At 36.1% G+C, this 27,685-nt stretch overlaps 1 protein-coding gene across 5 annotated transcripts in view; it reads left to right on the top strand.

Annotated features, from left to right (window-relative positions):
* BCKDHB (branched chain keto acid dehydrogenase E1 subunit beta) overlaps positions 1-27,685 on the top strand; it is a 142,394-nt gene that overhangs the window by 52,759 nt on the left and 61,950 nt on the right. For all 5 annotated transcript variants that reach the window (XM_029962689.1, XM_029962691.1, XM_029962687.1 and 2 more), the window contains exon 8: positions 8,384-8,470. In XM_029962689.1, coding sequence (XP_029818549.1) covers positions 8,384-8,470 — 87 coding nt within the window. The remainder of the gene's footprint in view (positions 1-8,383; positions 8,471-27,685) is intronic.

Genomic DNA, 27,685 nt, shown 5'->3' with positions numbered 1-27,685 from the left:
TTTGAAAGAGCTGAATGGACAGTATGGCAGCTGTCTACAACATGCTGCAGCTTAGTACATGGTTTGATAATTTATTTGATGAAGCATTAATCGTTTGATTTCAGGTAAACATCTCATTGGGCAGCAAATACATTTCTAATACTTCTCTTAATTTTCCCATGTTTTTCTCCATTACTGTGATAGAGTTGTAATGCATTTTACTTTTAGATCTTTTTTTATTTTCTGTAATATCTGGTCTTTTACTGTGATTTGAAGTTAACTGGAAGGGAGGTTAGACGAAATTTCTAGGTGGTGGGTGTTTTTCTGTTTTGTTTTGGTTTGGTTTTTTTTGGTTTGTTTTTTTGTTTTGTTTTTTTTTTGTGTGTGTGTGTGTATTTTGTCTGTTTTCATTTTTTGCTGCAGAGAAGGCAGGTAAAGTTATAGGAACAGTGTCATAGGGTGTTTGTGCAGCAGGACAGCCTGTCTTACCACCCTGATATGCAAAGATTACTCTAGTTCAACATCAGCAGATGGCTATTCTCTGTCTTTCCCTTGTCCCTGATTCCTGTTAGTTTTGTTTCTTATGTTTTGCTTCTCCTTGACAGAAGCCGGAATCAAAGCCTCTTCATCTTTGTGTTCTTTGCAGTCTCGGAGCCCTAAAGGATCTGCTCATCTTTACCATGTAAATTTATTATCACAGATCTTTTTGCTTTGGGGAAACTCATTCTGAGCTTCCAAAGCTGGCAGTAGGTCCAAGCCTGCCACAGCAGCCTCAGCTATGCCATCTGCAGTCAATGAATTCTAGACTTGTAGGTCAGAAAGCACAAACCTCAGCTGCATCAGATGAACAAGCAGGCAGGAGTGGATTAGAAGCCACCGTTTTGATTTACTACTAAGAGGAAGACTAAGATTTGTGCTCTGCTAATGTGGATTAGTTAGAATTGGCAACTTTTTAGCTCTTTGTGTCAAGTTAGAAACATGTTGGACCTATTTTCCATTCCCTGCTGTTAATCAGCATACTCAGCTGTTACAGAATTGTCTGTTTTTTCATTTTATTGTTTGAAAAGTTTTGGTTAAAGATTTTTGACCAATGGCCCTCATAAGTGATGGAATAAAAATAACATCTTTTCCAAGTAGCTTATCTTTGATCTATGTAGATTGTTGCCAGTGTTCAGCTAGGATTGCCTGCTATACAGTTGCAATGCTGTGATATGTTTGTTATACTTAACAGGATATTAACAGAAGGAGCGTAAGGCTGACTGTCTTGTATCAGTAGTTGAGACATCTCATTCATGCTTTGGGCTGTTGACCTGTATGTTCTGAAATAGTGGTTTTTCATGTCATTTGTTTATTTCTGAATTGTCTTGATTTTACTGACAAATGAGTAAATGAATTTCAGTCAACTTTTGGAAGTGATAGAGTGATAGAGTACATTTGAAACCTCTCTCATTTTCCTTCTCTGAGAATTTAGTTCAGTTGAAACCCACACCAGATGTTATTTTATTTTCTTTTAAGTAATTTTTTCTTCAGTGTGAAGAATTGGGTTTTTTTGGTTGGTTTGAGCTTAAAAAAATACTATTTCTAGCTTTTCTTGCTTCTAGGACAAGGCAGTCATGGGCAACTGGTGGCTAGAATTTGCAAACTAGAACATGGTCATTTGAAAGCTACAACTTTCTTGTGTCCAGGCCAATAGGATACAACTTATTCCCCATTCCTTCTCTTAGGACCCTAGTAAAAAAAAAAAAAAAAAAAAAGGTGCTTGAGGATCTGGTTTTCCAGAGATCCCACAATGGGATATCTGTAAACTGGGGATGGAATAACTGCATTCGTTAAGATTGTCAGTATATGGGATGTGTCATCCTATGGATCTGTGTGTGCTAAGTAAATGTAATCCTCAGTGATACATCTGGCAGGTTATGTTACATATTTCTCTGTGGGAAGTGCTGAATAGAAATTTGGGCTCTTATTTCTATTCCTGTGGTTATGGTGTTCGGTACCAAGAATGCTGCTATGCAATTTAATTTGTTATTGAAACATTAAAGGAAAAGTAGAACTAATGGGTTAAGGAAAGTAGCCTCCCTCAGGTTTTATATTTTTCAAGTAAAGATTCATTAAAGCTGATCTAAAAATGAAAATGAAGAATGTTTTTCAAGGCATTTAATGAAACTTTACTGTCTTTTTTTTTTTATGGCTTCCATATTCTGATTTGTTTTTGGTAAAAGCACATATCTATTAATATTCATTTTTATACGTTTTTATAATTGCTTCATACATGTTTAGTGCAAAATAGGATACAATACAAATGCAATTTCAGTAGTTTTGCTGACTTTTAAAAAATTATTGTGGGAAGCTAGTTTTTCAATTATGCAGAAAGTTTTTATGGTCTTTAAAGAAAAAAATCGAAAGTATGGAAAAATTTAAATGGGAAAGTGAACATCAAAATAATTCCTTTTCTGTAAGAGATGGAAAATCTTTCTCTTCTGAGAACAAGATTTTCTTCTTAAAGAAAATAGGCAACTTGCCATTGTGACAAAATAACAACCATTTATAATAAAATTTTGACTTTGATAATTTCTTTAAAGGCAGTTGCTATGTTAGTGAAGCAGCTGGTTATGCTGGCAGTAGTAGTGTTGCTATGTGTGGAGAGTAGTAGTGTTAAATGCAGTGTACCATCAAACTCATTTTGGTTTGACTGCTTTCTCCTAAGTAAGGGCAGAGAATGTTATTGGTAGTGTCAGCACTTAGGTTTCAAAGTGCCTGGAAGTGCCACACTTGTGTTGGTTTTTTTCTGCCATTGATGCCTGTAGGAAGGGAGAAAATGACCAATGTGATGAATTGAGAGTTGAACAGAAAAGTGATTATAGAAACTCTTGGATTAAGAGTGTGGTCAGGGAAGTTGAAAATAATGTACTGAGCTGCTTCACTGCAAAAATGCTGGGTTGCAGTTCAGAAAACCTTCAGAGTGCACCTCAAAAGTATTTGTTAGGTTTTTTTTTTTACATTTCCTTATCAGAGTGATCATTAGCCTTTTGCTCTGATGCAATGTCAGTTGTTGTCGTTGTGAATGACACCAAGGTAAAACAGTCATGGCAATTAAATTGAGGTGGAAAAGTATAGTCAATATTGGTGTCTGGTTCTGTTTTAGGGTTGATTTAATAGTATGAAGGTATAGAGTCTCTTCTCTAATGACTGGATATAGCAGAGATGAGTGATGTGCCATAACCTGGGTCTCTGTTGCCTCCTGGAGCGAGAGAGCACTACTAAAGGTTTCTGTGAGTGAATCCTGATCTACCTCCCATCTCTACATCTGTCTCTGAGGTGGTGTTTGCTGCTTTGTGCTAACTGTACAGCACAAATCAGATTATCCCCTTCAGCTGGCTTTCCCGATAGCCACGTGGGTGTTGAGGAGATGTGGGGGATGGGTTGGGAACAGGAGGTTCTGAGCAGGGTAGGACCTTTCGCTTTTGAAAACCCAAGGTTGCATCATCTGAATTTGTCTCTGAAAGCACAGAGTGACCATGACACAAAGGGGAGCTGTACTTTCTAAATGCCTGAATGTTGCCTCTGACTTCCCTTTTTGGTATGTTACTAAAGATGGCCAAAAAAAAATTTGTTTTCATTTAATTTGAGACAGTGATATACCTACAGAATCTCTTAGTGCCCTCAGAAGCACATCTGGACTTCAGAGATCAGAAAGCAACAACTTCTGTTTGTGGATATACAGAAGGAACATTTTTATCAGTGCCAATCTTAAGCCATACCATATTCTTTGAAAATACATTTTCAAAAGCACTCTACATGAGCTGCAGAATTTCAAAATCTTAATGCATTTCAAAATTTTCATCTTTTACTTAGGTAAGAAAAAGTGTAAAGACTGGGGTTTTGGAAGACAGAGGGGAGATGCTGATGAAATGGAGAATCAAGCCCTTACAGAAATGCAAGTGTCTGGTTGTGAGGGGACAAAATACATTGTTCTTTGAAAGGCTGTCCTTTTCTCTTGGTAATCCAAACAAAAGATTACACTCCTTTTTAAAAGAGGATAAAGCAGTAGGATTCTATACTGGCCAATTTGTTACACTGTGCTGATTTAACACTGTTTTGTCCAGTTTTATTGCAGTGATATTTCCCATTAATTTTGAAAGTTGAGGACACCATTACCTGATGATGTGATTGAGCTACAATTATTTGGCCTGTAAATAGTTTTCTGAACATTGGGCTTTGGTTATCCTGGAGGTTGAATTATGGCTTCATTTGAACTAACAGGGACTAATGTTTTGCAATAGAGTTTAAAAATAAAATTAATTCTTTATAGAAGAGCATTGATATCTGCAAATAATCTTTAACCATGTCTGCTGTGCTGTATAGAATGCATAGCAGCTAGTTTTGAAATTTTCGCTTTTAACTGATTAACTATTTTGCTTCCAGGAAATAAGATTAAATTTTCATTTGAAGATAAAGAAATTGAATAAGTTAGCCATTCTAGAACACTACCAGTGTATGAAAATGTTGGTTTTTTTCATCAGGCTTTCTTCTAAGTTGTATGGACTGAAATGCTTCTAAATGGTAATATATATTTTTAAAATTGTAATGTATATTTTAAAATTGTGTTTAAAAAAACCACATCTGTTGCTATTGTCTGCTGCTATTAATGTATAGTACTGTCATTTTTAAGATAGAAAAAACAATAACATAATTAAAATTAAAAGGGCATACAAAGACCCAATGTTTGCTAAATGAAAGTACCTCTTGGCCAGGAATTTATTAGTCTGATACCTTATGGAACAGTTTTGCCACAAAAAAACCCCCTGTACCAGATCAATTAGGAAGAATGATCCATAAACTAGGAAGAAGAAGTTATCAAAGAAGAAGGAGCTATTAAAAAATAATTAGAAATACATGACCTACAGTTCATGATCTACAGTTGTTTGAGCACTCACAAAACAAATTAACATAGTTTGAGAAGTAGGGCATTAGTGCTGTGCTGGCTTCAACTGTATGGCATAGAAGGGCAGTGTTTGTGAATGGAAATAGTAAAGTCCCGAGGTCCTACAAAGTTGGATTTTGAACCTGTTTTTTTAATATTTCCATCACATATATGGAAAACATTTAAAACTGTTACTGATAAAAGATTAGAGACAACAAACAGCTGAATAAACAGATAAAATAGTCACTCAGTTACTGATAAAGAGAAGATAAGCTCATTAACTGAGCTAGGCTCAGACACACAATGTATTTTTCAGCACATCCAAATATAATGTTGTGTCTTGAAATAATAAATGCACACTATATTTCCATCTTTATTCCAGGAAACAATTATCCTTTAAGGAGAAAACCCTCTTTCCCAAGAACAGGGAATCGCAGTTGTTAGTTAAAGCTGGACTTGTGTTATCATGCTTTGGCTGAAAGGCCTCATACATCTAAGAGCTGCAATACTGAGGCTGTATTATCTCTGTATTTGGTGGGGATCTGAGAAAATCTGGAATGCTGGTTCCAGATGGGTGTGCTTCAAGAAGGACATAGGAATCTGGAGATGATTCAGGGTAGAGTAAGAATGATGAAGGAATTGGAAATGTGCTGTTTGCTGAAAGATTTAGAGCTCAGGCTGTTAAGCCGATCAAAATTGTGGTTGACACCATATGATCATAGTCTTAACATATTCATGTGGGAGCAGAAATGTGATCATAGATAGGGTCTCCTTCTAGCAAACAGATATAATAAGAATCAGCAGCTTTGTAGTTGATGTCAGCCAAATTAGTTTGGAAATAAGGTGCAAAATTGTACAGGGAAGGGAGTTAGGCACTGGAAGAACTTACCAAGAGGTGTGATGCATTTACAAACACTGGAAATACTGTAATTAAGATTGCATGTCTTTCTGAAAGACTCACTGTAGTTTAGGAACACGGCATTAATGCAAAGTAGAAATTGATGTGTGGAGCTTGTAAATTTAGTAATCACAATACTCACATCCTTACTTAAAGTCTACAGCGCTATTTGCAGTGCAGCATAGTGGTTCATTCCTGCTCACTTTGAATCTGGTTTAACCATTAGAAGAATTTTTTTTTTCAGTATTGTGCAATGTGGTGCAGGTATCTATGCTGTCCCTGAACAAGCTGGGGTGGATACTAAAAGCACTGAAGCTATGATAGCATGGTTTTGTATCAGGAGTCATATATATATATATATATACTGTGTTCTAGCAGGGCTGAGCTATTTGTATGCATGGCTTGGTGATCACAGCTGCTTGCTCTCTCTTAACAACCTCCTGCAGGCAAGGGGTCCTTGAAGACCTTGGGAATCGTATATAAAACCCAGGATTTATCTTTTAGTAGAGGCAGGTTTCCAAAAAGAGATTATTTTTTTACTCTTTTGTTGTTGTTGTTGTTGTTGTGTGGTGCTTGTTTTTTTGCTATGTTTAGTTTTTTGTTTTGATTGTACATGGCTCCAGTTTGAGAACAGTTGAAATAAAAGTTACAAGTTATTTACTGCAAGAGACCATATTGGATTCAGGAAACTGGTGGTGTGAAAATAATTGGAGGCTGAGACATGGTGAAGGAACACACTGAAGGCCCTATTCTTACTTTTCCCTAAACACTGAGTTATCTCCAGAGATAAGATGCTGGACTGCTGGATTACTGGTGTGATCACATGTGAATTTTCCTATATGCTTTCTAAGAGTGTCTGTTTCATACTACTATATTCTGAAAAATGAAATCTGTAACTTTAAAGACAGTTTGTAACATATCAAAATGTGAACCTCTCGGAATAAATAAATGCAACAGAATCTTTCTTTAAAATGATAGTAGGAGGATTTAAAAACAAACAAACAAAAACAACCCCCCTGAACTTTTACACTGATTAGTTGTATCAGTTTTACCATGGCAACTTGTACTTGATTGTATCAGTTTTATCATATCAACTTAAAACTGGAGCATAAGTTTTGTTCATTGAAGTGTTTTGATGTATTGGACAGATTTACAGTACAGGTAATGCCTCTGCTCTTTCAGTATGAGTTTCCAGTGCTGGCAAAAGAAAGAAATCGGCCTATGTAACTGGATTACTTTCCAAGTGTTGAAATGCCTTTTTCTGTCTTGTTTAGCTCTGAATGTTGTCAAACCACTTCATAGTACAGTATATGGATCATGTTTGTAGCCTGTGAGTTGCCAGCACATCTGTGGATGAGCTGCTCTGAGCCACTGATTGAGTCATTGTTAGAAGAGCAAAAGAATTAGAAAAATATTGAATCGGAGGGAAAGCTGCATTATTAAGGCATTGTCTTTGTGTATTCTATTACACAGATAACACAGGGCTGCCCAACTGGAGACTGTGCTGGTGTAGACATTAAACTAAAGATCACAGTATTCAGAAAATATAATAAGATAGTGCTGTCTTGGGCTTTTCCACTTGATGACTAATGGTGCACCAGCAGTACACTATGTACTTATCTTAAATATCAGACTGTAACTGTTCTTGAAAGATTAACATACACATTAATCAGATTTTTTCTGGTGTGCATGTCTAAAAGTTTATGAAAATTTTTAATGCACCTTATTAGTATATTAATTTTAAAATGCATATTATGGAATTGGAGACTTTGCTGCTGTATTTCTGACCAAAGGTATCTGATACTGTTTGATTCTAGGCAATTTAGTGTGTAGTTGCAATAACCATCAAGATATTTGAGTGTGGTGAAGCTTTATATTCCCATCAGATTAAAAATATTTTGCTTTCATTGTTATGTTGCATAATGGACACAGATTTGTTTTTTGATTAAAGATGCTTAGATCACCTTCTATATGCTATATATTTATTTGTAAATTATATCACGTAAAGATTTTACAAACATTGAGATGTAAAATTAGAAAATGTTGCTTCTAATTGCCATGTAAAACTTAAATAAGGAGCAGTAATCCATGTATTTTCTTGCTGAAATTTTTATTTAACAGTTTTACTTTCTGAATAGCTACAATTCATAGGAATATAGGAACTGACTGTGCAGAGATATCAGTGAAGGATTTCTTTGTATGTGCATCTTTCAGTATTTTCAGGATTCAAGTTTTTATGGACTACTTTTTAAAATTCTTTATTCTATTTCAGGAATGTTACAGTTTGCATTAATAGTGTAAATTTATATACAGTGGATTCAATTTTTGTTTTTGATATTTGCTTAAAATTGAATGGAAATTGTAAACATTTTTTGTAGTAAATATAAACCCATCCTATTAATTACTCAATTTAGTCTTTTAGGATAATTTTTCTTTCACTGGAAATGCAAGAGTGGAAAAGTAGCTATGTTCTAACACTGCTAATAATGTCCCATATTTCATATGTTCCACAAATAGAACAAGTAAGAAATCATAAGAGTTGTAATTTGATGACATTTTGGGGGTTTGTTTTTCTGTTTCAGTCAGTGGCGAAGACTGGGCGATTGCTGATTAGCCATGAGGCTCCCTTGACAGGAGGTTTTGCATCTGAAATCAGTTCCACAGTTCAGGTACAGAGGTTATTTGTTTTTAAGTGTTCTGCATGGCTGAGTATGTTTACTTATAGAAGAAATACTTATTATTACATTAAAAGTTTTGCATTTTTATTAAATTTCAGTTTTGTGGATGCCTACCTTTCTTTATCTGAACAACTGAGAAATCATCTACCTACCAGGCACTGTGCATAGTGCCTGCTAAGCTACAAATTTAACTTTCACTGCAAGCAGGGAGAATGCACTGTCAGATGTGGAGGAAAAATCTTTATGTATAATCTGTTTTTGATTTACTTTTCTTTTCCTGATACACTTATCCCTAAAGCTTCTTAAAAATACATTCTAGCAGTGTTGAAATCAGACACAGAAAAAGCACTCAGATCCAGTACAGTATAACGTGGGGTTACACATCGTATTCAGAGACCTGATTAAAAGAAAGGAGTCTGCAGAAGTTGTTCATGTGTAGTTGAGGTGCTGACACACGTGTTGAGCTTGTATGGTCAGAACAGGTTTGAAAGGCTGTACATCAGTACCAGTTATTTCTGGAGGATTAGGCTTCCTTAAAAGTCCTTTTAAGCTTTCTGTTGTGTTTTATATCTGTACCAGCATACAGATTTTCTCCTTACCTTGATTTTTTTTATGTGCACACCAATGACACTGGGTTATAGAAACATTAAACTAAATGTGCCCATCACCACCTGATAACTATTTTCTGAGTATTCTCTATAGGACTAGAGAGACATGAGATTCTAAAATTCATAAAATATAAACTGTATGGTCAGTAATTAAAGCTTAGGAATCAACCTTTTTGTAGGAAGGAATAGAGTTAATAATTTTGGGAATGTAATTTTAAATTAAATGTGCATAAGGAATCAGAAAACTATGTTTCTTGAGCTTTGTGGTACAACTTTTTTTAAAGAGTAGTTGTACTAATTTTAACATCATTATATTAAGGTAATTAATTTTTTCTATCAAAATGTTTTTCTCTGTTAAGAATCAAATATTGTATGCATGGAAACCTCATAGCAGCCTTCCAGTAGCTGAGAGGGACTCTTCATCAGAAACTGTAGTGACAGGACAAGGAGTAAAGGGTTCAAACTGAAAGAGGAGAAGTTCAGGGGAAGAGGGGAAAATAGGTTAGATATATGGAAGAAATTTTTTACTGTGACGCTGGTGAGGCACTGGCACAGATTGCCCAGAGAAGTTGTGGATGCCCCGTCCCTGGAAATGTTCAAGGCCAGGCTGGATGGGGCTTTGAGCAACCTGATCTAGTGGAAGTTGTCCCTACCTATGACCTTTTGACCTCCTTTCTTTAATACTTATTCTCTTCGATTAAACTATGATTAATAAAATCCCAAGGTACTGCCAAATGTGAGTGTAGAAAGTGATAATATTTTAAAAATTCTTACAAAAATGTGAAATAACCGAAAGAGGCTGTCTTTTAGTGTCTTATGTTATTATTTACACTTGAGGAGAAAACTGTTCTAAGCCCTTTAGTGATGTCATAATTTACTGATATAACAAAAGAAAGCATGTATTCAAGAAAAAAGTTGAGCTGAAAAGAAAAAAAGCTTATCAGTAAATATAATTGGAAGAGCATGGGATGCCCAATATATTGCTAAACTACAACATGAGTTTTTAATCTCCTCACACTTCCACTGACAAAGCTACTTACCCAGTTGATCCATCTTGGTGTTGTTTTTCACATCACAGATATATCTTGGCAATTATCTCTTATTTAGAAAACAAAGTTTAAAATGCTTTAGTAAAGAGCTATTTATTTGTTTTATTACAGTTACTCATAATTTTATATTCATATTTCTTAGGAAACTAGGCTTTCTGTCTTGAGAAATATTAGTTAATCTATCACATGTGCTCCCTCAGAATAAACTGGAATATAACTCGTTGGGATTGAATTTATCCATGACAAGTTTCTGTCATATAAATGGGTTGACCCGAGTCTGTGTTTTGGTTGCATTCTCGTTACGCTGTATATCCATTCTTGAAGATTCTATCATCCATAGTAAAATTTTGATATGAATTACTTTAAAGGTAATACTGCAAAAGATATTAGAATAATATTTACAAAACATTACAACTTTTTAAAGAACAGTATTGCTTTAGGCATAATAAAGACCTTGCCTTTCCTGCTCAGTTAAAAAACGCGATCTCTAAATGGTCAAGTCCATATGTCTAATATCACTGTGCTGTAAAAATAAAAACAAAAAGTGAAATTCTCTTTTGCTGGATACAATCTATACTGGGAATGCCAAAAATTGGCGATTGCACTTGGCTTTAGTTTCCTCTTACACATGGAAGTAATAGTACTTCAATAAAGTGTGTCCAGTTGGATTAGATGGTTAGTTTCCATATTGTTATTCCATCCTTGCTGTGAGGTCTCTTGTCATAGAAATAAGGTGAATTAAAGTACATAGGTTATTTTAGAAGTTAATAGTCACAAACACTTCATGGTGATGTACACTTCAAGGAAAAGAGTACAAATGGAAATGATGGCTTTCACTCATGAACTGTAGGAAAAAACTACATGGAATAGTTTTCTTTTTTCTTGTGTGAGATTAAAAGCAGTGTTTGGAGAGCATATTAAATCAGATTTGTTTTGTGTTGAATACAGAATATTTTAAAGGGGCATATTATTGCACTAAGTAGTCTTTACTCTGCTCAAACATATAAAACTAAGAACAAGATGAGATGGTGTGGTTAAAACTCTACATGATATGACTTTGCCCTTTGTTCCGGTGTTTTGTATGTGATCTCAGCAAGTAGTCTGAAGTGAGCAACAAATGTTAGGATAAATTCAATACAGCCACAGTTAATATTCCAAATTGATTGTATTCTGTATAAAAGCTTGCAAAAATGTCATGTTCAGTAGAGAAGCCATTAAACTTTTGCTTAAGGCATATGGTTGGAGCACAGTTTGAGAAGCCTTGGGAGAAAGGCCCACGGAGATGTTGCTTACAAAATAATGAAGAATCAGGTGTGGAATTCATCAGTACATTAATCACTTGTAATACAAAGGAGCGTAAATCCAGTAATTGTGTCTGTTTTAGAAAAACAAAAATAAAAAAAAGGGGGGAAAAAAAAGAAACAGGATGTTTTCAGAGAGGGATAAGTGGGCTGAAAAAGGGAAGTAGGAGTAGACTCTGTTGTGTGATAAAAAGCTCAGCTGCCCGTGCAGATACACACAAAGGAGCCCAGTGGCTCAGTAGGCAGGGGAACCCAAATAACTCAGTCTGGGAAATGGAGCCCCCAGCTCAGCTCCTTCAAAGGCTGTCACCAGCCTCAGCCCCATGGGCCAGGGTGGAGACAGCCAGCACCAGGAGTAAGGGACACTTTGATGACTCTGCAGTCTGAGTAGGGCTGCTGCCTGCCAGCATTTGAGACTTGATAGGTGGTGCAGGGGAAGAGTTTTGGAATCATGCAAGACTTATGGGATTTTTAGAGGAGGAACCAAAACTGGGGAGAGGTGGAGAATCGAGGTGGTTTGGAGGGGCATAGATATGGGAAAATTGAGATATAAAGGGATAAAAGGGAAAGTTGTGTTATGGTTACAATAATTTGTTGGTTACTATTTTCTGATAGGGCTGAGATAAATGTAGGGAATTAGCACATACCCTTTAGCATTGATCTTGCAAATACAGAAAATATATGTCACAGAAAGGTCTTGGTGGTTTCTAGCCATTCTCTACAAATAATGGATAAAATATTGAAAAATAGAAAATACCTTAATAATTTTTAATGTTTTCATCTAAGGAATTTAAAATTTCATTGAGGAATTTTGATTTTTGTGTACATCGATGACATAATAGCAGAATGCACCATGGAAATATGTGCTGTTATTAAAATACAAGAAATGCACAGGATATAAAGTTGATAGCTGACCTGGTAAAGGTCATGGCTGCCTATAAATTAGCTAGTCAGCACATTGTTTTTTGTAGAGGGTTGCACAGATGTGAAAAGGAACATTTTGTCATTCTTGCAGGAACAAAGCAATTTTGATTTAGTTGTGGGTTTCTGTCTTAGTGGTGTAGTTTCTTTTCTTATTGCCTGGTAATTTGTCCCTTTGAGCCCTTCCAAAGGACTCAGTGTGCTTCTCAGAATTATGCAGGGGTATCAGTCTTCCAAAAGATTGGTATGAATCAGATGATAGGACCAAGAAAATTCAATAAAATAACCTGTTTCTGAGGCTGAGTTACATGATCCTATTTTTTCAAATCTTGGGTTCTGTATCTAAAAATTGAGTATAATAATATTGGACTGTTTGATCAGTGGTGCTTTAGATTTCCTCCTCCTGCAGCAAAATAAGGCCTAGTTTCCAATAAGTGGTGTAATTTTCTGCTGGATTGTGACATTAGGAGAAACTATTAGATGAGCTGGTTTTGTGAGAAGCATTTCAGGAAGAGGAAAAGTAAGTGTATCTAGGAATACCTTTCAAAGACATAAGAGTTTCACAGCAGTTTTATTACTACAGGAGAAAAAGTACCAAAACAAAAACAACAACAGTAACAAAATTCAGTAATTTCATCAGTATGAACATTTAAAATAAAATTATATTGGCTGAAACTGTCTTAAATAACTATTATTTTATGGAGTTCTAGTGAAAAAATTTCACTTTTCCATCAAAGCACTTTATGAATGTTTGTCCTGAATCGTTTTTCATATGTCCATGAAAAATTATTTCTTTAAAGGCATTATATGTCTTTAGAATTTGGGATGTTGAGATATTCCAAATAGTTCCATTATTTCAGTTTTCTTGTGAGCAGAAATTAAGGTGGAATTTCCCAATGAACCTGTGACAGTCCTCCATGGTTCTCTGCAGTGTTTTGAGGAAGTGAATGCAATGCAGAACTCCAAAATATTTGTGAGACCAGGTTTGTGTTTCAGTTTGTCTAGCAGAGGTGGCATTTTTCTCAATCTGTGTCACTTTTAAAAGGAAATCAAAATCTAACAATCAGTGCCTTTCACAGGATGGTGCCTGGACTTTCTCCACACTAACTCATTGAAGCCAAAATTGGTTTGGATGTTACACAAAAGTCTCTTATTATAGTTTGACTCACTGCATAGAAGTATCTTAATTTTCATTTATCTCATGTTCTGATACTATGACCCATACTGATGTCTTGGTTTATAACTGCAAAAAATGCAGCACAGGATGAATGGACTTTTAAGACATTTTGTTTGATGTTATCATGTCATAAAGTCTGATTTACCCATGAGGCTTTCTGCATGCTTATTTAATTTTTGTGAACATAAGGAGGAACAAATTTCTCTAAAATGCAAACAGAAAATTATTGTAATACTGGTATATGTCATCAGTTCAGTCTACAAGGGAATGTTGTGTTCCTCTATTTTGGAAAAAATTCAGTACTGAGCAGAGAAAAATGATTTAATGAATTCAATATAGCCAAATATTAAACGGGACACACAGTATTCTGTACTGTGTAAAACCCCCAAATACATTTATTTAAACAAGCAAACAACCCCCAAATCCTAAAACAACATTCAAGTTGGAAAATGAAGTGCTCAAAAATTGTGGTGGATTTTCATAAAATCAGCCCCAGAACACACTCTCTAAAGTTGTAAACACTGAATGTTTACATGTCCAATTAGTCCAGTCTCTAGACATAACAAAAATCAAAATGTCCTATTCATCTGCAGCTCAACTTGAAGTCTTTTCAGCTTCTGTGAAACAGTTAATGAAGAGGTCCATGCAAGAGTGGGCATGTGGGCTAAGACATGTCCCAGCCATGGGGCTGCTCATGCACACTTGCTCCTCTTGTTTTTGGGGACAGTCTCATCCTCTGGTTGAGAGGGAACATGAACCAATGTCCTGCCTGCAGGTGATGTTTCAGTCAGCTACTTGTGGCATGTGCTTCTGGTAGCAAATTATTAACCCACACATGAATCCCAGTGGCACTGATTTGGACATGGGTTTCTGCACAATGAGAGTGTGCCTTATCTACTTGTCTTTGGGTGTGTTCTCTGTAAAAATTATTGGAGTTGGAGGTAGCTTTTCCCATGTGCTATGAGAGCTAAAACTGTTTCTTTTTTATCACTAGAGAGGTAGAGGCAAAAATGAGACAGGAGCTTGGCAGTTTCCATAGGCACTGAAAGAGAGGGACACAGTTAGTACTGTCTCATTAGCAGTCTTTAATAAGTGAGAGAACAAGGCAAGCAGTAAGGTCTTGAGGGGCTGTTCCCACTGTATGGAAATAAATACTGGCTCATGGAGTGTGCTACACTTGCCAGCTTTGCTGCTACGGGATCAGAGTTCACTGATGGAAAGGGTGGTAGGATGACAGGTGTGTGCCAGTGAAAACCTCACCATGGATGGAGCAGTGAAAACTCAAGGCAGTGATCAGCTTGAGAGTGCATGCTTTTCCAGGAAGACATTTCTGATAGGCAATGACCAGCAAGATAGACACCTTTTAGGAAAGCATTCAACTGAGAAAAGAACATTTTTAAAGCTAATGGTTAATTTACATGCTTTCTATAGAGTTGCTTATTTTCAGGTAATGTATTGAAAAATGGCTTTTGGCACTGAAGCAAAATAACCCTTTCCTGTCCCACTTTCAGCTGTACTGTGTGTTAGGCAGAGGGCAGCATTTCTTTGAGATGCATCCAACCCTGTTTGTCTTCTCCTGTCTGAACTGCTTTTTCCTTACATTGGTGGGGTACACAAGTATGCAGCCAAGTACTTTTTAATTGCTTTTAATGCAAATTCTTGAAGAGGCACAAGTTTATCTCAGGGCAATACAAGGTGGTAAAGTGGCAGAATATGCTGAGAGTCATTGTGGTTCGGTGAAATCAAAAGTTTTAACTACTGAACAAGCTCAGCGTTTGATTCACCTTAATCAGTCAAGTGTATAGTGTTAAGTATGCTCTTAGTGTATTCACTGATGACATTTTTTCCATGTTGTGATATTCAATTTGGCATACAAATGTTCACATGCCTGAGGCTGGACCTCCAGCATCATTGTCTTGCTGATGCACCCCTGTTCATTCATTGTAATTTATAACTTTGAACAATGTGTTTGGTCTTCCAAATGCTAATTCTGAAAAAGACCAAAAACATGGTCACTGAGGCAGAATTAAAATTTTCTCCTTGCTGTACACTCTCTCCCATTTGCATTTTCATCTTTCTAGCTGTTAGGAGTTGTTCTTCTAATGGAAGGAACTTTTTTGTGTATATACTTACTCTAAGGTACAGTATACATTTACAATTGTAATTCAAACTGCTTTAATTAGAATCATGTTGAGATTCTAACATTTACATTTCTGATAGCCCATGGAGCTGATAGAAATGAGATGGTTTTATTCCACATTGTGAGGAGAGCAAAAAAAACCTTCTGTGGACTGCATATCTGGTGTTTGTTTTCTGGTCTGTGAATGCAGTGATTTGTTATGTAAACATAAGAAATTTTGATTTAGGAGGACATCAAAACTATAAACTTTCCTACAGCAATTTTGGGTTCATGTTAAAGTTGTTACCCAGCAGGCCTTTTTATTATACCATGTCAAATCACCAGCTCATTGCTTAATGAAAATTAGTAAAAAAAATACCTTTACAGTTCTTTGAAATTCTCACTCTAGTCTGATAAAAGATGATCTGTGGTAGGACTCTAGAGTAAGGCAACTCTGCAAAGCAACTACTAACTCAAGGATATTTAACCTCTCTTCTGCTTGAAAACTGAACAATACTATGTTTAACTTGCTTTATTTTGTTTGACGTTATCTGTTCCTCCCAATAAATTATGAGTTGCTTTAGAACTCCAAGTAAGTGTTTTGAACAGCAGTTTAGCAGGAGTCCCCTGTAAAACTGTGGTAATGACATTTCTTCTATTTTCCAGTGCTTTAGAGCTATAAAAACCTCCTTGGGTGGTTGAATTCACTCGACTTTTGGCATCATTTCTCAAAATGCTTCAATGGCATGCTAGAATCCTTATTAGCCACAGGTATAGCAACTTAATATGTGCCAAGGCACCCTGGCAAGCCAGGGTAAAGAATAATGTGGAGGTTTTTATTTGCACTTTGTGTCAGGTTTACTTCTTTGGAGCAGACAGTCAGTAACTTGTCTTATTTACTTAAAAATTTGTTTTAGTGGGTTGGTTTGGGGTTGTAGAGTGCTGATTCATGCAAGTATATTGTTCTGTATTTTCCCTGGCCTGTCATATTTTGATATGTCCATTGGAAATGGTCTGGCTAGACCATTAGTTTAGAGAAAGAGACATAGTTCAGAGTAGTGTGACTGGAGAGGAGTGGTCTGTGGCATATAAAAATCTATGAGGAAAAAGGGAAATTTACAGTATGAAACAGAAAAATCTATCCTCGCATGGTAATGGCTCAGTGAAGTTTTCAAAATACTGTATATAAGGAACATTGCTTTTTAAATTTTCTTGAAGGTTTAATTAAGACATAAAAGGCCTGTAAAACAGTGTGTATTTATTGATGTTTTATGTATGCATGCAGGATCAAATTATTTCAGTTCTGTGGTGAATGTATTTGTAGGAGGGAATGTGAAAAGAGCCTCTTGAACTCTTGTGTGGTTCTGTGCACTTTCTGAGCACTGTGAATTTTATAGTGTTGCTGTTGGCTACCTTAAGATCTTTAATAAAGAAGAGAAAATGGAGAGTGCAGTTTTACTACCTAGAAGAACTACTCTAGGAACTTCTGCTGCTTCCTTGAGAAGGGAACTGCCTGCTCTCCCTGGGGAGAGGCACAGCTAGTCAGTGCCCAACAGTCACTCTGGCTTAAAGCCTCAAGTCTGGACATATGACTGTAGCATAAGTTATGATGATGCTGAGTTTTGTTATGATATTTTAGGTAGGCACAGATGAAATAATTGTTGAATAGTCTTTTTTGTCTGATAGTCCTTTTGAATGTAAATGGACACATATTCAGTGCTATCATATAGGGATCTAGCAGTTAAAACACTACAATTAGAAAGCTACAAAGGTGATTAAAGTAATTTAAGAATTCCTGATAAGTAGATATAAGCCTGGAATTAGTTCCTGAGAAAAAGAAAGTTGCAGTCAGTTACATGAGACAAATGACAACACTAGGACAGAACCTTCCATGTCCCTCTGTTCCCATGGCCTTATCTGAAACAAGGCTTTAGACTGATAAAGGTCTATAATATATGTAACACCAGCATAAGAGAATGAACATGAGATACTCCTAGTTGTACATATAATTAATATGCTGTATATTGGCAGTGCCTGTGATGCTTTATGTAGTTGTGCTGTTTGCTACCACAGTGGGATGTTGAACAGCAGCTTTATTCAAAGAGCAGTGGCAGTACTGGCATCTCTCTACATCCCACTGGAAATGTTTGTTACTCCTACCATGTTTAACAGTGAACATCTAAGCAGAAAAAAAGTTCTAGGCACCCATAGTGCAAATCATTCTACAGACAGCTGTCTCACAAGGAGAGAAAGCTAGTGAGGATTTAATGCTGGACATGACTGAGTGAGGAAGGAAGGGCTGCTTCCTCTGTACCAAACACTGAAGCAATCATTTTATAAAACAACATTCAAAATGGTGAAAAAATTGCTCTACAAAGAGCCAAACCCATCTTTTATGAATCTTCATATGGAAGTTTCTGACTGTGGAAAAGTTGGTCTGTGTAGCTGTAGCTGAAATTCTTCCTAAGATACATTTGCTTGGAAATAATATTTTGTTCCCTATGATCACTGAAGAAGTGCCTTTTGTCCATGTTACAGCAAGTGCTGTGCTCATCACCCAGCTGTGTTTTGCAGAAGGACTAAGCATGCACAAATGACTAACACTTTGTCTGATCTCGGATGCGTATTTGAAGCAGGAAGCACAGAAGTGTTTCACTCTTTCCCATCATCTGGTGAAAAGATACCGTTTCTTCTGTACTTTTTAAAGAAACTGCTGTCCTACATTTGGATTGATGGAGATTAGGAAGGAATATAGATAAAATGTGTGTTTTTACTCAAAGGAATATTTAAAAAACCCCTAACTTGTCATCTGGGAGGTGGTAGGAAATGCAAGTTGCAGAGATTTCAGTTGTTATCTGGATACCATATCCCCCACTTCCCATGTGTCTCTGGCATTGTCAACTTGGCTCTAAGTCACCCACGGTGAAAATATAGGCCCTGGTGATGAAATCTGTGGAATTAAGATTTCATTCTGAATACGTGTTTTTTTTGTATTCCACTTCTTTTACATGACAGTGTGCGGAGAGGATAGTTGGCCCTAAGAGGCACCTTTTTTTGTTTAACTGATTGCACATGTGTAGAATTGGAAACCTCGAGTTCTTTACCTTCTTTCGTTCAGGCAACAGCATTAGTTGTCCTGTGCATTGATGAATAACCTTGCAATGAATAAAAATAAAAATTTCAGGATCTTTAAGGAAAGAAAATGCCAAGACTGTATTCTAATATTACAGTGTTAGGAATAAATTATTGATAGATTATATATAAAAAAATGTCACCGCATGTTCTAGAGAGGGAACTTTTCTCTAATTTTGTTGATTTCAGCAATATTATATCAGAATCCTATATGGCTTTGTACTTCATATTACATGAATATCCAGTGGTTATTGTATATTAGAAGACCTAAATGAAGCTATTTAGCAGCCAAGTATTAGAGTAAATTTGTAACTTGGACACACTTATTTTAAGCTCTAGTGCATTTTTTGAGAGGACTCAAGGTTCCTCGACACAATAATTCAGTTCAAAACTGCACCCATGCCTCAGGAAAGGATAAAAGCTGCAGTAAAGATGGAGTCTTCATTATCATTAGCAAAAATACAAATTAACAATTAGAGGTGTGTCTTGCATTACTGGAAGTTATGAAAGGCAATGCAATGCATTTCTGGACATCACACAACCCTCTGAAACATATGCCACAATTATGATCGGTCTGTCATGGAGAGTCAGAAAATATAATTTTATTTTTTTAACCTTTGGTTTTAAAGGCTATTTGTGAGACTCTGCAGTCTCCCTTTTTCAGTCCTTTTTCTATGAGCTTCCTTATTAAAGTTGTCTGGTTTGGGGATTTTTTTCTTTATAAGGTACATGTAGTTAGACTGAGAAGTCTGTATTTGGTTACCTAAATATATGGACTGACTTAAAAAAAAAAATCCACATCTGTCCTGAAGCTTAATGAAATGTTCCTGCTGGCTTCTTTCTCTTAGAACTTCTCATTAATGAAAAACAGAGTGATTATGAAAAAGTTAACCTAAATATCTCCTTGTTCTTCCTTTTAAAGTTGATGCTCCATAAGTCATCTGCTTAAGAAATAAAGAGAAAAATGCCATAATCACAGCAATACTTTTTCTTAAGAAAGTACTGAAAGAAAAAGGAAGGGTATTGAAGTTTTTGCGTCAAGGGTGATTGAACCACTGAGATCAACAAATCCTTAGTTAACTTCGGCAGAGCCAGCATTTCAAAACTCTATAAAGAAGCTTTTCTACGTTTTGAGAGAGATCTGGATTTTACACAGCAGCTTTGCCCTCATAACTGTGTGACTGAAAAGGAGTAAGGTTTTCTGTGCATATCTGCCCATTATTTACTGGCTTGAGAGCATCTTTAAACTTAGAGTGCTTTAAAAATAAGAAAATATGAAATTGTGTGGTTTAAAGGGTTCTCTTAATATGGGTTGTAGATTTGGGAGTATCTTATTTCTTAAGGCAGCAGCATTTTCATGATTAATGGTGGTGTGTATCATGGTTTATAAATTTAAGTGACAGAATTCGGCTCCCCAGGGACAGAGATTGATACTTGTCTTGCACATGTATAATGCTAATAAATGCAGAAATCTATTATGGTAATGTATTGAGAATTTATTTTGAAATAAGGATAAAATTAACATTTGGAATAAAAATTACTTTTCATGTCCTTCCGTCTGATTTATTTCCTTATCTGTGGGCTGAACTTACCACAGAGCAAGTATTATTGATGGGTAGGATGCCTTGCAAAAAAAGATAGCTGAGAATTATTGCAGACTATGTTTCAGTCATCTTTTGATGCTGAGTTCAGAGTTTTCATGTGTCAGAGATGTGCACCTTTTAATTGCTTAACTTGCAGAAAGTTGTCTGACTTCTGTGATGATGTGAGTACATAATTTGGGCCTCCTGTGGTTAAAAACATTGCTTTTTCAGTAACTGATTGAATTAAAAGATGCAGATGTAATAATCTCTACCATGCATATAAAATTTTTTGGATGGAGGAATATCCACTGTGATAAAATAACAGATTTCTTTTTTTTTTTGTTAAACTGTTCATATATTTTGTATTTAATGTGTGCAGACAGTCTAACAAAAAGTAAGCAGAAATAATTGAATTATAATTGGTGAGGCTGTTACTCATTATTGCTTTTGCTGAACATCACAGGTAAATACATTCTAGATGACATAATAAAATTAGCTGATATTAATTTCAAAGAAAATACTACATATCAGTTTTAAATACAGGATTATACTGATACATACAAGAATTGTGCTATGAAAACTGTTGAAACTCTTGCAGCCAAGTGACTTCATATTGCAGAAATGAATTTCTGGTCTGAGTTGTGGTAGTACATGCTACTACTTGAATTAAAGATGAAAGAAAATTCTGCTACTGAAATTTGCATTCCAGTGCTAGTACTATGATCAGAATAAATTGTATTTCTAAGCATACAAATATGTATTGCAAAAGAAAATATATTCTCTAATCTGACTGAAGCCTGGTAGTTAAATAAAAATGTAGAATATCTTAAATAAAATAGTTTTAAAATGTTAAATAAAATGGAATTTTGGTTTGTGGTTGAAGCTTTATAGGCTACACAGTTTTATAATTACAGGGGTAGTTTTTCTTTAATCAACCCTTAAGTATTTATTGTGCTTATATTTTATATTATTACAAACAAGTCCTCCTCACTGACACTTTAAAATATTTTCTGCAGAAAAAGAAAAAAAACCTGCTTGTTTACATATGTTCTAGTGCTCTACAGTGGGATGTGGTTCTGCGTAAGTTAGTCCTGCTCTGAGTCATGAGCTGGGCCTGTTGCTAAAAATACGATGAAGATCACTTACACCTGTGGAAGTAAATCAGAGTAACCTGACTTGAAAAGCCTTTTGCAACATTTGAAATGTATTGCAAGTGTGAGATCCCAGTCCTTTATTAGCATGCTAACAGGTATCGTGTTGGCTTCAGCTGGGAACGAAGTACTCTCTGCCTTGCCAGTTACCTGGCACTTCAGAAAATAAGAGGTATGAGTGCTAATTATCAGTGCTTGCACAATCTGTATCTTAATGTGGTCCTGCTTTGCAGTAGTTAAGGTTGAGTAGCACTGAGGCATATAAATAGAGCCGGTGACTGGCAGTGTTTCAAAACAAGGCTGAAATAAATTATGAAACACATAAGGGCCAATGTATAGGTGACTTCTATTCCTGACTGAATGTGACAACATTAATATCACAGCTGGTATCACAGTGAAAGTAAACACTTAAAACGCTGATTGAAACCATCAGGAAGAAAGACTGAAAATCTCTGACTGTGGGATAACATTAGGAAAGGCTGTGTTTCATGGTTTACTGGATGCACAGATCTGACAAGCTATTTGGTTGTGGTGACTGAGTTAAACCCATGTATGTTTCCTTTACTTTCCCCTTCATCACAAGCAAAGGGAGGAAAGCATCTTAAAAATGCTGTAAGTTTATTCAATCCATAGGGAATGATATGCAGCATGTTCTCCCTGAGAGGCGAAAGTACAACCTGAGCAGCCACAAATGCCAGGACAAAGAAGGTTGTTCAAAGTATAAAACCACCCCAAACCCTTCTGTCAGAACTAAAATCTCTTCTGGTACAAATTTATTGGCTAGAGTGGAGTCTTACTGGATATTACAAATGTGTTAAATATGCTCTTGAATAGAGCATAACAGCATCATTTTGGACAAAACCCAAAGGTACTATCTTTTCCCTCTCCCCCTTGATATCTGTTGAGGGCTTGAAGGAAACCCCGTTTCTCTTTCAGAACTGTCATTTACACCACTTCAATTGCTGGAGCCTTACAATTTGCTTGGAAATAGCTGCACTGTGCAATAGTTTTATTCCTTGAAACTGACAGTTTCTGCAAAGGCATAGAGACAAATTCCTGGCTGTATTCCAGGCAGCCTCACTGCTTTCTCCAGTCAGTTGCAAAATATTCTAATCTGTGTTTGCTTTTAATTCTTTTACAATTTACTAGCAGTAGATATGTTAAAAACACAAAACAGTTGAGGAAGATGGCTGAGATAAGGTTTTTAAATTACTATTAATTTTGGTTTTGCAACTGAAGGGATTAAAATCGATTATATTGTAACATGCCTTTTTATCTCCTCTGAATGAAGTGGCAATGTTTATTCTTTCTGAAACCTTAAGGTACACAAATCAGAAGGTAAAAAGAATGGAGAAATATGGGTGCAGATTTTACTGACAATTTTCAAGTTTGAAAATCAACAGTGAAATAAATATTGTTTTGATATGCTTCCAAAATGGAAGAGTAACTCCTAATTTTTTTTAACTGTAAAATTTTTCTCTTGTTTTTTGGGGGAGGTTTTGTTCTTCCTTAGATTTCAACTGGACTAAGTTACGTGAATGATGCTGAACTGCTGGTGTACGTCAATCATAAATAATTATGGCAAGTCATCACATTAAGTTTCCTATATAAATGATTTTTTTTTCCTGTCCATTTCAACAAAATGTTTTTTAAGATAATAAAAAATTATAGGGAAAACTAATTTTTGGAAGATGTGTGCCAACATGCTGCTTTCATTCTCTTCTCTTACCGTGCTTACAAAAACTACAGGGTTAGGGTAGCCTGCTAAACTGTCATATTGGTGCTTGCAAAACCAACAAGTTTAGGGTAGCTTTTCTGCTAAAGAACCTGTGTTTGGTGCTAAAAATGAATATGAATTGGATATTGTTGCTTCATAGCTTCTTTTGGGCTGAAAAGGGTGTGTTCATGCTATTGTTCTTCTGGGCCATTTTCACTGCTTTCTCATTTGTACTTGATAATGCGAGCAGTAGCTCTCTAGAAGATCATTAGCAGATCTTGGGGATATTTTCGCAGCTGTGGCCACTCTTCCTTCTAGTTTTATGTGCCTTGCCGATGGGCATGGGAGAGAAATAATGGCTTTTGATTAACAAAGGAATGCATAATCTTGTACTCTGCATTTATGGGGTTTAAAGTATCGTATATTGAAATTCAAGAGTATTATGTTAGCAGAAGGCATGAATGTTTGGTGCCTCTGTCATGCAATGCCTGGAACTGTGCCCATCATAGCAAAGAATGTTAATTAGAGAAAGCAGGGCAGCGAGGGCTTAGATTTGTCTCAGTTCTCACAATAAACCCATATCTGTTATTTTAGAAAGTTTTCAAATCATAAAAGCTTTTTGCAAAAGGTTGTCCAGTGTCTAATAACCCTACAGTCCTGATGTCAGTGACTACGCAAGCAGGCTTTCTGGTTTACTTTGCACTTCCCCATATACAATGCAAACAGATAGCTAATGACTGGGTAAATACAATGGGAATGTACTTTGTGCACTGTGTGTTCTGAGCTTGAGTGTTTTGGTCTTTATTTTGTTTGCCTATTTTTATATTCTTTCACAAGCACATTTTGTAATGATGGAATATTACAGAGTTCCTAGTACAGTACAGAGGCATAACACAAGGAATATATTGTGCTCACTCTCTTTAAATCCAAAATCTTTGCTGATGCCAATTATTTTTGGCTTTTATTCTTTTGAACTAATATAGATGAACAGGGGTTATGTGTTATGATTCATTAGCACAAGAGTGTTCATTTAAAGCAGAAAAAAAACCCAGACAAAAATGTATCTGTCAGACTTTAGCCTATCTGTTTTCTTTTCCTAACCTTCTAAGCTATTTTTTAAATGAAAATCCATGAAGAGTCTAAATATGTGAAAGAAAAGACAGTGAGAGCTGAGGAAGAAGTCATTAGATGAAAACTACTACCAGTTGTAGTATTAACCCATAAGGATTATATTTGTGTCATGTAAGAAATATGATTTACAAAACCACAAGAAAAAAGACATTGAAAGCAAAGTCTTTAAAACCAGTATGATCTTGGACTTGTTAGCACTGTGCAGCTCATTGCTCAGCAGGATTTTTAGCTTCTTTTGTGCAGGGCTACTTTCTAGCCAACTGCACCCAGCTTGCACTGGTGGTCAGGGTGCTTGGGTCCTGGGTGCAGCACTTGTTGTGCTTCATGAAGTGCTTGTCATTCTGTTTTTCTGTCATTCTCTGCTTCTGTCAATCTCACGAGGTGCCTCTGAGTAGCTGTTCCATGTCCCAGCTTATCAGTCCTTTCTCCCCCTAGTTTGGCATCACGTGTAATCTTGCTGTGTGCGCTCCATCCCGTCGTGAAGGTTGGTAATAAAGCTGTTTGTGAACACTGATCCCTGAGGAATATGTCTACTAATCAGCTACCAATTGGATTTTGTCCCTCTAATCCAGATTCACTTTGAACCTGACTGATCCAGACAGTTTTCAACCCATGTTCACTTTTTCAACATGTTCCTTTACAGGAACTTGATGTTAGGCTGACTGGCTTGCACTTGCAGAATCACGTTTCTGTAGATTTGCCTTCTTGCCCTGCCTAAAAGTGCTTACATTGCTATGCAGATCATATACCTACTGTGCCTTATTCCTGCAATCATACAGGATTTAAGGAAGAAATCAGCTTTTATAGATCTTTCTGTGGTACTAGGGAGTCCCTCTAAGCAAAAAAAAATCAACCCTGTGTTAGCCATTTGATTTAGTTTAAAGGTCGTACTGGCTTTTGTTTATACAGTAGCCAGTGGCCTGAATGAAATGTATTGGCAGAAGTGCATAGGCTAGTCTGTTCTTACATAACTAATTTTCCTAATTAATTTAGAATATTATGGTGGAAAGAAAGGAAAACTAGTGATAGCGTTTCTGAAAAAAAACCCACCCAAATCCAACTCCGTGCCTAGCAGCTATTGTGTCAATATGAAAAGCTGCAGTGACCATATGAGACTGGAATGCTTTTGCTATGTATTGTGTTAACATCTTTCACTACCTAAATTAACTCTCAACTGGTCTGTCAAGCCCAGTCATCATCAAACAAGTCAGTTTGGATTTTGTTTGAATATTCTTCTGACATACTTATCTTTAAGGTTCAAACAGTGACACTTTGAGATATTTGGAAAAGATAAGCTAAATGAATATTGTATTATTTTTGAGGGAAGGAAGGTATTTATTTTGGAAGTTTGGTAGGCTTTTTATCCTGCAGGGATGCATGGTTTTCAGCATCAGATTTCTCTGAAGGTTTTTTTTACATTGCATTCCTTTGCAACAGCTGGAATTGGCCTCAGAAAGTGGACAAAGCGAACAGTTCTCTGAAGAAAATTTGGAAAAATTTTTCTCCTAGATTCCTGGTTTGTATATTGTTGGCTGATTTAGATAAAATAGAACTTTAGTTTGGAAAGTTTGGGAGCCCGTGATGCGTTTGTATGGGAATAATTATCATAAAAAGCACAGTGTTGTAGCAAGGGTGACCATCTGGTATCTGGGATTATTTGAACATATTTCTCCTGATCAGTTCCTTGATGCTGGATAAACCTTGGCTGCCACTGACAAACAGCTTTCACTTTGTCCCTTTCTTTCTAGTGTCAAATAGTTTCTATGGAGTTTTAGTATATGAATCTATTTTATCTTTGGGATAACTGGAAGCTATCTGTGTGAAACATAGTTGTTCTGTATGGGGCAATGGATTAGATGTTCTGGAGAGCACTTCAGATCTCCACGCTATCAAGTTATATGGTTGTGTGACATAATTAATGATTAGATTTTATTTTGTTTTCTTACTTTCTGTTTTGAATGTGCCTTTCTTATTTTCATTTTTGCCTTTCCTCAAATTCATCACTATTCAGTTATTTTAGAAGCTCTTTCAAATATTCTTGGAAGGAAAGCAATCGTATGGTCTCATTTACAAGAAAATATTTTAAAATGATCTAAGAAAAATCTTTAATGATAAACTGATTTGTTTTTAACTCAGGCTATAAAAAATAATTAGAGAATTATTTTGAAGGGGCAAGTAAAACTGTTACTGTTTTAAGATGAATTGCAGACTAAGCAAGTGCACTTTGTAAGGGATTTTGCAAAATGCAGCCTAAAATCTTTATGGAAGTTGCACAGGTTCTGTGACTTAGAATGCAGGCTACACCCCCTAAACCTTGGCAGTATTGGCAAGCAGCTAATTGGTCTTGCTGAGACTTCTGCTCTGGGTGGGTGCTCATCAACAGTTATTATGTAGTTGTATTGAATTAGTGCATAACTGAACTTCACTGCTCATGTAATTTACCTCCACTTGACATCAATGCAATCAATAAAAATGTCAACAATTGAAAACAATTTCTTTAAACTCTGAGTTGTTATAGAAAGCTTACAAATGATAGCAATATATGTTCTTTATAGCTCAGCATAACAGGTGTGTTATAATTGGTGTATTTACTTATTTTGCTTTACTTAAAAAATGGAAATAAAATTGTTTAATAACACTCAAAGCAAATGCTGAATTTTTTACATTTCTGACTATTTTATACTCTTGTGCTACATATATCTATGCTTGAATGGGAATGTTCGCCAAAGGCAAATGTGCTGCTTCTGTAATTGAATATTAGTCAATAGTTTACAGTTGTATTGTGGATAGACAGTTTCTTAATGCAAGCTACTTCATCAGACAGAGTTTTAGTCAATTAAGGTCAGATTTGTCTCATCTAATTTTTTTAATAGCAGATGAAACAGAATTTTACAGAGAAGAGCTGACCCTTTTCTAAAACCCATGGACATATGCAGAAGGTGTTTAATCTCTGATGTGTCTTATATTTCCTTTCTAGAGTACTTTGATGCTAGGTTAGTTAGGATGCCTGACTTAAGCTGAAGTTAGGGAGAAGTTCTACCCTTAGAGGGAAGAAGTAACAAATCGGTGAACTAAACAGAAGAAACTGCATAATTTACAAAAGATGATTTATGACTCAGGGAGTCCTTGTATCTTTTCTTCGGGGCTCCTCTCATGCGGCAGCTGGCGGCAAGTTCACCATAAAGCAAGATCTTAGGGAGGCGGTGGTCCTTCATCCTGGAGACGTGTCCTGCCCAACGCAGCTGTGTTCTCAGCAACATGGCCTCAATACTTGTGACTGCTGCTTGTTCTAGAACAGATGTATTGGTCACATAATC

This window comes from Manacus vitellinus, unplaced genomic scaffold, assembly GCF_001715985.3.
Source record: "Manacus vitellinus isolate BGI_N305 unplaced genomic scaffold, ASM171598v3 scaffold_4_pilon, whole genome shotgun sequence".
In the NCBI taxonomy this organism is placed as follows: domain Eukaryota; kingdom Metazoa; phylum Chordata; class Aves; order Passeriformes; family Pipridae; genus Manacus; species Manacus vitellinus.
Note: the sequence above shows the minus strand (reverse complement) of the source record. Positions and strands in the feature narration are given on the sequence as shown.